The 13,864-nt window shown below is 40.1% G+C and overlaps 1 protein-coding gene across 2 annotated transcripts; it reads left to right on the forward strand.

Moving 5' to 3' along the window:
- Window positions 1-182: 182 nt before the first annotated feature.
- Window positions 183-11,902, forward strand: pank4 (pantothenate kinase 4 (inactive)). Of its 2 annotated transcripts, XM_017408951.3 has the most exons (20): window positions 183-315; window positions 672-754; window positions 831-1,039; window positions 2,201-2,384; window positions 2,539-2,631; window positions 2,746-2,899; window positions 3,693-3,874; window positions 3,965-4,046; window positions 5,268-5,368; window positions 5,575-5,580; window positions 6,611-6,766; window positions 6,991-7,103; window positions 7,440-7,527; window positions 7,755-7,906; window positions 8,481-8,536; window positions 9,469-9,518; window positions 9,664-9,768; window positions 9,852-9,952; window positions 10,057-10,125; window positions 10,476-11,902. In XM_017408951.3, the coding sequence occupies exons 1-20, from the start codon at window positions 189-191 to the stop codon at window positions 10,720-10,722; spliced, it is 2,358 nt and encodes a 785-aa protein (XP_017264440.1). In that variant the 5' UTR covers window positions 183-188; the 3' UTR covers window positions 10,723-11,902. The 2 variants fall into 2 exon arrangements, with proteins under 2 accessions (XP_017264440.1, XP_017264441.1); XM_017408952.3 differs by lacking the exon at window positions 5,575-5,580 and having other exon boundaries at window positions 10,476-10,722.
- The last annotated feature ends 1,962 nt before the right edge of the window (window positions 11,903-13,864 follow it).

Consider the following 13,864-nt stretch of genomic DNA (forward strand, 5'->3'; position numbering starts at 1 on the left):
AGTTTGAAGCCGAGTTTGGCAAAAACATAAAGTCATAAGAATATCATAGTATTAGCATAAAACAATATATTTGCTGCTCTCAGCTCTGCTCAAAGTGACGCCCACTCCGCTTACGTTGCGTGGAAGCTGATTGGTTGTTGAGAAATACGCGCTGACGTCACGCGCGCAGCGTCATATCTTAGCCGACCATGGCGGAATGTGGTGGAGTTGACAGCAACACAAGTAGTGGTCACACCATGGATAAAAGCATTACTCTTCCACCTGACGAAATATTCCGCAACCTGGAGAACGCGAAGAGATTCGCTATAGACATAGGTAACCGGAAGCTTTAGGGTTTTTATGAAATATTTAGGAACTTTTATGGGAAGGTCGCTAATCTCTGTGTTTACGCTGCTGCAACGCATGACTTTTAGATGGACGCGAACGAGACAAAACCAATTTAAGCTACTTTCCAGCATCTTTAACGACTAGTTGTCTCGCGTTAAGGGTGATTTTATTTTTCTGGAGAATTAAATCTCGGGAGCTTTTAGGATTATTTTCTTAAGCGGATGTTTAACACATCCGGATCAGCTACAAGTCAACAGCTTGACGTTAGCCACCTCTCGTTTGTTTATTCTGCTGATTCTGCTGGTTTCTTTCCTGAGATCATCAATGATCTTTTACTCCAACAGGTGGATCCTTGACTAAGCTAGCTTACTACTCAACTGTGCAGCACAAAGTGGCCAAAGTGCGATCTTTCGACCACACCGCCAAGGTACAAATGTTAATAAATGAACAAGTAATGCTGTGTTGCGAGCTGCAGGAGTTTATATTCACTGTTTTCTCCTCAGGAAGCTGCCTGCGACAAGCTGTACGAAATATCCGTCCAGGAGGAGGTGACTGCACGCCTGCACTTCATCAAGTTTGAAAATGCCTACATTGAGACGTGCTTGGACTTCATCAAGGACCATCTGGTCAACACTGAGACCAAAGTTATCAAAGCCACAGGTGGAGGGGCGCACAAGTTCAAGGAGCTGATAGAAAAGAAACTCGGGCTCAAGTGAGTGTCAAGTTCAGCTTTTCATGAAACGCTGCTCAGTACAGGACTGGGAAATCTGACAGGGAGGTCACTTTCTGGCATTTTTCAGAATAAACAATAGTCCTCACTTTAACGGATGCACAAAAAGCAATATCCTGCCTCCTGCAGTAAAACACAGCTCTGTTTGTTTTCTGCTATTCTGGAACAAAGGATGCGTCAGACTTTATGAATCATTTTCAGGAACATACGCTCGTTTTTTAATCAGCTTTTCCTGCTTCGATAGCCGGTATTTGTTTGTTGAAAGTCTGAACAAAAATACCACGGCTTCAGTGTATTAAAAACTTAATCATGCATCACATAATTTGATTTGCTTTAATTGAAAACACAGTTTATCATCAGTGAAATATAAATGAGCACAATATGAACATATAGACAATTATATTACAAGTGTTATGTATTAATAATATTATTGATCAATCCAAGAGACTCTCACTGCTCTTCATGTCCACCCAGGTTTAGATGATAGTGATGATAAAAGAGAAAGTGAGACGAAAATGTGTTTTTATTCTAATTGACTTCAACATCGTCATATTAAACAATAATATCACACACTGCAAGTTATTCTTATATTGTGCAGCCTTAATTACTGTTACCTTTGCTGCTTAAATATTATCACTTAATACATAAAATGACGATTTTATCAGAATAATGGTGTAGTAATCCTTAATAGTTATTTTAATTTTAAGGCACAGATTTAAACAAGGAGACCGACAGAACACAAGTAAACGTGTCGACAGTCACTTTGTTTAAAATCAGCTTCTTTTTTTACACTTAGGACAAATTTTAAACCAATTTATGATCATCAGTTTTATTTTAACAAGAAGCTACATTTTAACTTACTCACAAGTATTGATAAAAATGTAATGTTTCATTTGATTTAAATATACTGTCAGCTAAAACACACATAAACTCACATTTAAATAGAATAAGATTGTTATGATGGAACAATTCAATGGTTTTGACACCGTAGTATACCATAAAACCGGCCCATGCCTTGTGGTTATAACGGCACCTTTATTATCTTAGGAGTATTGTAAATAGAGAAATAAATTACAGACTGTAGTTTAAGATAATAAATAGGAGAGTCTTGTTTGACTGGAATGTGTTCATGTGTTGTGTCAGAGTGGACAAAGAGGACGAGATGACCTGCCTCATTAAGGGCTGTAACTTTGTGCTGAAGAACATCCCACATGAGGCTTTCGTCTACGCCAAGCATGCTGACTCAGAGTTTCGCTTTCAGACCACTAATCCAGACATCTTCCCCTACCTGCTTGTAAACATCGGCTCTGGAGTCTCCATAGTTAAGGTAATAACTAAGAATCAAGGTTTTGTTGGTTGTTAAGGGAAGCGCAGCGTCGGCAGAGTCGGTGCTTTTTTTTTCCTGATGTGAAAAAGATGTTGAATCTTTTACATGACTTGCATTATCAAAAAATTTACCTTTTATATTCCATCTCTATCAGGTTGAATCAGAAGATAAATTTGAGAGAATAGGAGGAAGCTCAATCGGTGGAGGAACATTCTGGGGACTTGGGGCTCTGCTTACCAAAACTAAGGTGTCTCAAATTAACTCATATATGAACCATTTTTATCATCAGTCACTCCCATCTGTGCATTTCTTTGTTTCTTTAAGACTCTTGATCAGTTTCCTTTCTTTTTTCCTTCTGCAGAGGTTTGATGAGTTGCTGCAGTTGGCCTCAAAAGGGCAGCATACAAGTGTCGATATGCTCGTTAAAGACATTTATGGAGGATCTTATGGATGTTTGGGCTTGACTGGAGATCTGATCGCTAGTAGTTTTGGAAAGTCTGCAACCGCCGACAAAGGTGACACACAGACACGTGGATTTTCTGTCATTATGTATCCAAACATCCTGATTAGTGAGCTACAGAAAGTACCGTCATATGTAGTTTGCTTGCTAATATGAAAAAAAGAACAAAATCCCACAATGAAACTGTCATTTCAGACTGAAACCATTTGCTCTTGTTTGAAAAGTAGCTGTAAAATATAGGAACTACAGCTGTGGGAAGCTTTGACTACTATTAAAAATATATATTTCTTGGTTGTAATGGCGGCAGGGGTCAAAATATGAAGCGTCAACATTTATAGTGAAACTCAAGACTTCAGCTTTTGTTGAATTTGATTTCATCACACATCATTAATTTAATTTACTCATCACTTTTGGAAGTCATTGCATCTTTTAGAGATTGCAGCCTGCAGTCACTGCAACCAGAACTGATGCTTTATAGCTTTAAACATTTGTACATTCATAGATTTTGTAGATTTCTGCTTCTCTTACGATAGAGGATTGGAATTTCAAAAGCTGAGCTGAAATGGACACGATGCCCGTTTGCCCAGTTAGGAAATGAAGGAGTATCTGTGTCCCAGAGTAATCTGCAGCCTGTGCTGACTTACTGGAGTAAAGCCAGTTATTGGTTCACTGCTGCTGTGGAGCAACTGTTGTTGTAGTTTATTCAGCTTTAGTTCAAAAGTACTAAAATAAATTTTGAAATGAGCTTGTGGATGATACAAACCTGTCCCAGTGGTATTTTCATTCACACAGGAAGCTTTACCTAAAGTACAGAATGGCATTTATTCTCATGGAACTCTGAATTGTAGAATTTTCCAAAGAAGACATGGCCAAGAGTTTACTCCACATGATTAGCAACGACATCGGGCAGCTCGCCTGCCTCTACGCCAAGCTCCACAACCTGTCCCGAGTCTACTTTGGAGGCTTCTTCATCAGAGGACACCCTGTCACCATGCACACCATCACTTACAGCATCAACTTCTTCACCAAGGCAAGCCGTCGTCTTCTGCTACAAGAGTTTGGTTTGTTTTTGTCTCATCTGTAACTCTGGTTCTGACCTCCTCGTGTTCTGCTACTGTAGGGCGAAGTTCAGGCTTTGTTTCTGAGACATGAAGGTTACCTCGGAGCCATTGGAGCGTTTCTTAAAGGAGCAGAAGAAGACAGTAAGGGCAAACGAACTGCTAATGCTTCTCGTGGTTATTCACCCATCAGGAAAACACTGAGGAGTAAAAGCTGAATGGAAACTTGTCAAAGCTTGTATTCAGAGCAGTATTTCAGGTACTGCAGGTTTTGTGCAAAGCAAAGTTTGATGCAATCCTGCAAATTTATAAGTGATTGTGCAGATATCTCCACAGCATCATTTGGTTTTGTTCAGCCTGGGCTGAAAGATCTCACCGGGCTGGTTAGCGGTTAATGTTGGCACCAAACGGTATCTGCGGCTGTGTTGGAAATAAAAAGGTAATAAAAAGGTGCACGTGAAGCTTGATGGGGTGAAGACCACGTTTTTTTGATGTTGTTGCTGCAGCATCAGATAAAACATGAGAGAGCTGTTCTGGCTTCATCTACTAAACAAATATTTCAAGAAATACAAAACAGACTTTATCAAATGACAACATTTTTGGATTACAGCAAATACAAAAAGAACTGTGTACAATTAACTAAACAAACTACAAACAGTTCATTCAAAGTATGTCTCAAATGTCTCACACAAAGAAAAACTCCGATTTGGGGTAAAAAGAGCTGAAGACCCAAAGGAACAGAACTAATTCATGAAATGTTCAAACTTATTTTAATTCACACTGTTGTTATTTAAATATAAAATGAAGTGTTTGTTTAAGTATTTTTTGTGGTTTATGCTGTTAGATTAGAAATGATAAAACTAAATCCAAATGTTAAAATAATAATCCTCTGGTTTAAAATGTTTATTGCACAGCACCACAGGCAATAAGGGTTTTGCCGTGTTTGTGTGTGTGTTCATTTGTTTGTACTGAGAGTTTAATTAAACTCTACACACACACCTACAACACATTAACCTGTGGAGTCAACACCATTCAAGATGGCTGCCACAGCTAAGCCACCTGAGGAAATGATAAATGACTATAAGTCAACCATGTTTACGAATACCGAGCTAAACCTCGGTGGTAGTAGCTGAGAGTCAACACAAACTTCAGTCGCTAACAGATCAAACAATATTATAACATAACATAATTTTATAGTTTGACAAAAACGCTTCTAACTCATTTTTCATCATAAACCGGTGGCCTAAAAGGTGGCAGGCGATATGCATTTCTTCTTCAAATTCTAGCCTTTTCTTTTATTAAATATTAAATTTAGAACATCTAACATAAATGTCTTATTGTTTCATTTTCTTCTTCTGTTTTTAGATCCAAACCAGTACAGCTGGGGGGAAAATTATGCAGGAAGTTCAGGTTTGATGAGCGTCTCTCCAGAAATGAACCCGATGCAGCGAGCTCGCAGCGGGACCGTAAGTTGATCCTAGCTCATACACCCACCATACCATGGCACTTTAATCAGTTTTATTCCTGGGATTTTAGTTCATCAAAGTTTTTGATTTTCAATATATAATGCAATCAGCACCGCCCTCCGTGAATTTCTACAATCAGAAAGACATTCATCTCATCAGTTTTCATTTCCTTTCCACACATTCGTCTGTCTGCGTAACTCCTTCAGTTTCCTGTAAGTACCTCCACCTGCCTTGTTGTGTAGCTCTAACCAAAGTCTGTCGCCACCTTGTGTGTTCAGCTCTTAATTACCTGCTTCTGTTTTGCTCCTAACAGATAACTCTTAGATCAAATGGTGTGAAATGACGAATGTTTGATGCTTTGCAGCCGTAAACGTGTGATTTATGTGATGCTTTTAGCGTGTAGGCTTCTGTGGATAAAATCCAGAAATATTAACCTCCACTTTTAGCTGCTGTTCTGTAACTTCAAATGTTGTTGTCTGTAAAAGAGACTGATTTCTTCCTATAAAATGAAACTTGTGGAGCCGGTAAGGAGACAGTATTTTTTCAGGATTTCTCATCTTTTTGTCCCATTTAAGAAATAATTACTGAGATGAATAAAAGCTGCTAATGTCAGTCAGAAAATTGGAAACAGTCTGACATTTATTCTAAAATACGTTTGCTGATGAAGTGATTCCCAGACTTTTCAACTTCAGACCTTTAAATTAATATAAAAAAACTGGAGAAAAAGCATTTTATTTTTCGCAGAAATGTCGAGTGAGTTCTGAATGACGGCTGAAGAGACAAAGCTAAAAGAAGCAAAATACTAACTAAAAGCTAAAAGTAGCAGAACGGTGGCAAAAAAAGGAAAAGTTGCATTAGAAGACAAAAATAGGGCAAATTAGCAACAATATTTTTGAAGAAATCGAAGTATTGAATGTATTTTTAGGGGGAAAATGTTTGTAAATGTAGTGAAATATTTTTCAAAAGTTAAAAGTAACAAAAAGCCAGAAGTGCTGAATGAGCTGAATGTTTTGACTTCTGGATAACTAGCAGTCTGTTTTTGTTTCAGTCTGTTTGTTTCTGGAGATCATCTCAGTATTTTCCGTCTTTCATGACTCACACTGCGCTCCGAACCCGAACCTGAACTCTGGGAGCCCCTGAACTCGCCGGATGGCAGGAAGGAGCTCTGACACTTGAAGAGCTGGAAGAGGCGTCTGACTCTGAATATTTATGAAGAAGACTGCGCCTGTGTGTTGTTTCTAGTTTGACATGTTGGAGATGGACCGTCTGGAGAGGCAGCTGGTGAACCTGCCTCTGCTCCAGGACCCTTCGTCGTACATCCCCGACACCGTGGACCTCACCGAGGACGCGCCCGCCCGGGAATACTGGCTTTACTGCTTTGAAGACGCGTTAGATGGGGTAGGAACGCAAAAGAACATGAATTCACACCATGTGGTATGTAGCAGTGAAGGTGTAAAAAAAAAAAAAAAAAAAAAATTTGTTTTTACTCCGATCTTTAATCTTCCAAAGGTAATATCCTGCGAGCAGAACATTTCCTCTTGCTGCCCTTTTTTAAATAAAACATTGTTGAGATGTTTTTGCTCTGTGAACCGGACTGATTCTGCTCTTCTCTGCTGGAGCAGGTGGTTAAGAGAGCTTTAGCAAGCCAGCCTGACATGCCGGAGGCGGCCGTGCGAGCCGAGAAGTTTCGCCAAAAGTACCTACACAAGCTCCAGACTCTGCGCCATCAGCCGTTGTAAGGATCCTTATCGCTCGTGTCTGCGTTTAAGTTGCTTCTTAGTCCAAACTAAAAACTTTCTCTCCATCGTCTGCATTAGTTTTACATCTTCATACCTGCTGTAACTGCCTGTGTTGCTTCCTCCATGAAGAAGAAATGACCATGTTTGTTGTTTCAGGATGCTTTGAGTCCGTGTGTGTTGGTTCTGGTAGTGATTAAAATTTGTATTCAATAGTTTCACTTTTCCAGTAAGTCAGATATGAGCAGAAAGTGGAAACCAGCTTTTCTGTCGCAGCCTCGTTGTGTCTGTTTGTTTTTCTTTGGCTAATGTAGAGTGCCTTTCTTCTCACCTAGTGCTTATGGATCCCTCACTGTCAGAAGTCTGTTAGACACGAGGGAACACTGTTTAAACGAGTTCAACTTTCCTGATCCCTACTCTAAGGTCTGAGTGAAATCTGTTGTTTTTGTTGTTGTTTTCTTCTCCAGTTTGGTCTTCACTGATTCATTCTGCAACTCATTTTGTGCTCAAACTATTTCCACCTGTTAAATTTAGACATTACCTGTTTTTTTTTTTTTCTTCTAGATTTCTAAACGTTATTAAAAAAACAGAAAGTGAAGCTGTTGTTTAGTTTGAACTTGCAGCCGTGTCATGTTGTGACCGTGTTTCAGATTAAAGAGCGGGAGAACGACGTCGCTCTCAGGTACTACCAGAAGGCGGTGAAGGCCCTGGAGGAGCTGAGCTGCGAGGACAGACAGTTTGCTCTGGTCAGGGGCGTCCTGGCCGGGAATGTGTTCGACTGGGGGGCCAAGGCCGTGTCAGAGTGAGTGCTGTTGTTTCTGCAGCTGTAAATGCTTCCTCTTACAGGAAAGTTTATTCATGCTTAAATGATCTAAGTCAGAAGTATTACACATTAAAAACCTGTTAATGTTATATCAACATACTCTGTTATCTCATACCAATCTTACTATGGGCTAAAATTACCTGATTGATGTTTTTATCTCTGTATTTAATTCTGTTGTTGTTTCTGTGTTGTAAAGCACTTTGAATCGCCTCATTGCTGAAAAGTGGCGTATAAATAAATTTCACTTCACTTTACTTCAGTTCTGGAAACAACCCGGTTGAGAAACTTTGTTTTTGTATTCTTTATGTCTCGTTGTTGCAGCAGATATTTGCCTTAAGCTACCTTGAGTTTGACAAACCTTCAGGTGTTTTAAAGTCTAATTGAATCTGCAGCAGCTTGGTTCAGAAGGGCTGCTTTCAGTCAGACTTTACTTGTTCTTTTGTTGGGGTTGTTTACGAAGTTGTGTTTTGCTTTGGTAAACTTGACTCACTGGAACTGTGTTTATGCTAACACAAATTTGACTTTTTCCCTTTTTTTGTCTCAATGCGTGCAGTGTCCTGGAGTCGGATCCTGAGTTTGGGTTTGAAGAAGCTAAACGACAGCTGGAAGGTACCCAAGTGCTCGACTTAAACACTTTACACAGCAGGAACATGCTGAGCAGCAGCAGCAGCTTCAGTGCTTCATTAAACCTGAAACATCATTTCTTACATCCATACATTACAAATTAGACTCGAAGCGTAAAATTACTCCCTCGGGCAATGTTTAAGTGAAGTGCTTGTGGAGTATGCAGCATGTGTGGATAACTTAACTCAAGGGTAGGCAACCCTGGTCCTGGAGAGCCACCATCCTGCAGGTTTTCCTTGTTTCTCTGCTCCAACACACCTGATTCATGGTTAAATCATCTCTTCATGTTCTGCAGAAGCCTGTTAATCACACATTGATTCAGATCAGGTGTGTTGGAGCAGAGAAACAAGTCAAACATGCAGGATAGTGACTCTCCAGGACCAGGGTTACCTACCCCTGCTCTAAGGGGATATATTTTAAGCAGGGTCAAGTCCTTTCGCTGCAGGAGTTTTTTCATTTTTGACACCATAAATGTATTTTAGTCCATCTTAAACATCTCCAACCCTTAATTCAAAGCAGTTTGCACACATGCTGTGTTGTTCTTTTGATATTTAGATGAAGGAACGTGTGTTTTGCAACATAGTGTCACAAAGCACCAGTCTATACATCCCCGAAGCAAAAGTCACATTTTATAAAATATATTAAGTGTTTACTTGGGCTGCTTTAGATTTTTTTAGACAGTTTTTTGATTTGCTTGTCCTCTTCGCCACAATTCCTCTCCTTTTCCTTCAAATTAAAAGCCCATTTATTGCCCCCCTTTAGGACGGCAGTAATCTTCTAAATGGACTGGTATCTGTGTCTAACATGTCATTTTTTTATGCTTCTACTTATTTCACTATTTTATAAACTTCAGAGAAGAATGTCTTTAAGGGATTTTTGAAAATTGTTGCTCAGACTGACTCTTTTCCCTCCCTCAGAGCGTCCCTGGCTGGTTGATTCCTACGATCAGTGGCTGGAGAGACTAAAGGTCAGACTCTTTTATTTTTACTGACTGCTGGACTTCAACAGAAAAGTACATAAATGTCACCACACTGATTCTGATGTGCTGTCTTTGTGTCTGTGCTCTCGAGGAATAAGGCTTGAACACAACTTATCCTGGTTTTCTGTTGCAGGGTCCTCCTCACAAGTGTGCCTTGTTTTTCGTAGATAATAGTGGCGTGGACATCATTCTCGGGGTGATGCCCTTCGTCAGAGAGCTTCTCTCTCGAGGAACAGAGGTGAGGATCTCCAGACCGGACTGTAAATATTCACTGCCTTCGGTAGAATGTCTCAAACTTTCTGACGCTGTTTAAACATTCAGGTTGTGTTGGCCAGCAACTCTGGTCCTGCTTTAAATGATGTAACAAACGGAGAACTGCAGATTCTGACAGAGAGAATCGCTGCCATGGATCCTGTGATTCAGTGAGTTGAAGTGATGGATTTGACTGGTTTTAGTACTGATTATTGTACAGATTTGTAAATATTATATCCAAGCTGCTGTAAGCTGCTGACTTGTTGTTGTTCAGGGCTGGCCTGAGGGAGGACAGGTTGACTTTAGTCCAGAGTGGTTCCAGTTCCCCCTGTTTGGATCTCAGGTCAGGTTCTGCTTGTTTCTGTGTACCTGTTCATTAGTCTGTGTTAGTAAAATAACCGATGAATCACCTGACGGGTTTTAATGAAACGCTCAGTGGATGTACGTCTAGAAATGATTATTTTGGAGTTAACCTAATTCAAAATGACCGCCACAGTTAATCAGCATTAGCCAGTAAAAACTAAGCTATAGAATTATTATTATGAGATTATTTGTAACGCCATTTACAAGGTTTCACCAGAACAGCTGTGACGCTGTTCCTCCTCAGCTTTAAGTGATCTTAGTTTAAAACTCGGACATGAAAGGCGGCGGGTGATATGCATTCTCTGTTAACTTTGTCTTGTGGGTCTCCAGCCGGCTGGACAAAGTGTTGGCGATGGTGGTGCGCGAGCGTCAAACCGACCTGGTGATCATCGAGGGGATGGGCCGAGCCATCCACACCAACTACTACGCCATGCTGAGCTGCGAGAGCCTCAAGATGGCCGTCATCAAGAACTCGTGGCTGGCCGACCGACTGGGAGGGAAGCTCTTCAGCGTGGTCTTCAAGTACGAGGTGCCGGCCGGAAGACCTGACCAGGACGACGCGGCTTTGACGCCATAATTCGCGTGACGAAGCGTGCGTGAAGGCAGGCGGTCAGGTGGAGCTCTGAATGTAGCGACTGAGATTGTAAATTGCAGCGGGGGAGATTTTGCATCGCTTTTTGTTTTCACCGATTAGATTTTGGGGTTCTTGAACATAAAATAGCTTTTTGTTTTGTTTTTTTCAGGGTCTGTCCCATGACGATTTAAGTCTGTTTACTTTGACCACATTCTGCCCACTGATCACATTCATCACATGAAAACGTCTTCACTGCCTGCGCTCAGTCCTCTCTTCCAGGAGCTAAAAGTTATCCATCAGCCACTGACATGCTGCCTACACCACTGTTGCTGCACATTTTCTTTGGCTGGCGTCTGTTTCTGTGCTGGAGAGGAATTAACAACATTAATACAAACGGCAAATTCTATCCATATCATCACGTATTTAATGTGCCTTAAGCCCGATGTGATATACGCATCATTTACTCAGATTGCTTTTAATTCTTGTTAAAAGCAATTGCAAAAACATTGTTTTTCATCACTCTTGTTGATGCAGACTAGAAAACAAATCAAGCAGCTTAATTAGAGATTATGTGATGGATGTTTGCACCAGTTTAGAGAAGAAGCTTGATCACAGCAGTTAAAGAAAGCTGGGCTTTATTCCTCCACAAGGTGGCAGTATTCTACTGTGTAGATTTTTTTTTTAAATCTCAATCAAATGTTTCCCAAGGTGCTTGGTTTGAAAATGAACACTGCATTATTCAGGTCAGGCGTTCTGTAAGCATTACAATAGTGACGTGAATCTGTGTATTCACTCAAAATGAACAGGTATGTATGATTTTTACACCTTATTCCATCCTTCAGTCCAAAAAAAATACATTTGAAGACCATAAAACTGCAGCACTTGGTTGATATTGTGAAAGTGAACTTGTAATTTTATAGAAAATATCCGACTTCGAGGCAGAGTTTAATCAGAAAATGTTGACATACAGATTCATATTGCAGTGTTGAAATTTTCCTCTGTAAATATGTGATATAGAAGTGTGTGTGTGTGTGTGTGTGTGTGTGTATGTGTGTGTGTGTGTATATAAATATATACATATTATATAAAATGCAGCCACATCTGTTCACTTACGCACACCAAGCACAATATTTGTGTATTGTTTTCCTGACAATCAGTTTTAAATAAATTGTAAAAACTTTTATTTTTTTTATCTGTTCCCTTCTGTCTGTGTGTGAGAGTGTGTGCGTGTTCGGTTTTATTTGTGGGTGAGTTGTGAGAGGGATTTTTTTTTTTAGCTCTGCAGAGAACTAAGGAGATATTGAACAGCCAACCTGCTCGTGGCAGAATCAAAGCTCGACACCCTGCAACGAGGAGGTTGACTCCTGCTGCGGAGGAGTTGATAATGCATGAGGAGACGCAGCAGGAGGTCCTCCTGCTTTTCCTCTCACTTATCTCTCTGACTGCAAAACACTCTGGAGCAGCACCTAAACCTGCCCTTCTGCTTCTGCCTTCATCACATCTGTTCGCAAATAGTCTGCTTTTGTTTTGGGTCTTGGGGGCATACTTGTTACTTTACTTCCTCCGGTGTTGACACGAGTCTCGCCGTCTCGTTCTGATTCCTTCGTAAACAGATTATCAGGCAATGCAGTGTCTCCCAAAACCACCACATTCAGAAGAAAGGAAATCTAGGCAATAATCAGCAGCAGTATGGTTGATGCCAAAAAGTTGATTTGTCTCGTCTTAATGACTTCTTTCATGTTGCTGTTTTGTGCAAGAGATCACCTAAAAAAAGGCTTTTTATATAAACTGCCTTCAGTTAAACACGTTATTAAGAAATTAGCAGATGCTTCTTGTTTTGGAGAAACTTGTTGGTACTCTTACAGCTCTTTGAAACAATATTTCTTGTGAAAAGTGATTTAAAAAAATAATCGTCTAAAGCATGGGTGACCAATCCTGGTCCTTAAGGGCCACCATCCTGCATGTTTTACCTGTTCCTCTGCTCCAACACCTGACTCAGAGGTTAAATTACCTCTTGTTCTGCAGAAGCCTGTTAATCACCCATTGATTCAAATCAGGTGTTTCTAAAGTATTCCTGCATGGCTTTTAGTTACATAATTTGTTGTTTATTTTACAAAGATATAAATGGTAAATGGCCTGCACTTGTATAGCACTTTATCTAGTCCAAGGACAATCATTCATTCATCCACACACTAATGGTCCCCTTAAAGAGACAATTAATCTGAGCATTATTTTTATGTTTTTAAGTGTTTGACCTTATTTAGGATCACAGGAGACTTAAAGTTTTTCATCAGACATCCAGACATTTTTTTGTGGAATGTTTTTTGGTTGTTAAGCCAATTAACTCTGGGCTTTACCGGATCTTTCTCCTAATATTTCTTAAAGACGTGCCTTTCAAACACTGTCTGTGTGCTGAAGTTAGTTGTCAGGCCTGAAGCACACGCTGCACAATGTGCAGTCATGGTCAGGTACAAGGACTGAACAGAAAAATGAGCGAAAAAGCAAAAAAATAAATAAATTGAAAGACCTTCAGAACGCCTGAAAAACTGTTGATAAAAACTGCTTTAAAAATTACGAGAAGGCCTGGCTGCTTGGACACAAAGTGATTAGAAAGGCCCTAAAACTCTTGTGAAAACAACAATAAAGTTTATCAGACTCTGGCTTGAAGAATGTAAAAAAAAAAAAGGTTATTTATTTATTTATGTTGTTTTTTCTTCAGTGCCAGTTTGAAGGGGTTTTGTGAAAAGCGTTACTCCTCGAATGTTGAGTCCCGAAGATCATTTCAGTCGACTTGTTTCTGCAGCTGCAGTGGCACAGACTATTGTCTGCATGTTTTTATTTTTCCACTGTATAACTTTCTAATTATAGACAGGGCTCAAAACACACAGATACCACGGGCCCAGAGAAGACAGTGCAGCATTGACTGCAACTGTTTGCACAACACTAATTATGGTAGTTACTATAAACAAAGATTTCAAAAGGCTTTTTTAGCAATGATTTTAACACACTGTAGCTGAACCTTTTGTCACTTTGACCAGGGGTGCCCCCAAAGGAGGGCCAGGGGGGCCTCAATGCCCCCCCTCTAAAGGTTTTTCCCCCACCCCCCAGCAGACAGACTCATATGCATAATCTGTCACGTTAACAA

This window comes from Kryptolebias marmoratus, linkage group LG4 (genome assembly GCF_001649575.2).
Source record: "Kryptolebias marmoratus isolate JLee-2015 linkage group LG4, ASM164957v2, whole genome shotgun sequence".
NCBI lineage: Eukaryota > Metazoa > Chordata > Actinopteri > Cyprinodontiformes > Rivulidae > Kryptolebias > Kryptolebias marmoratus.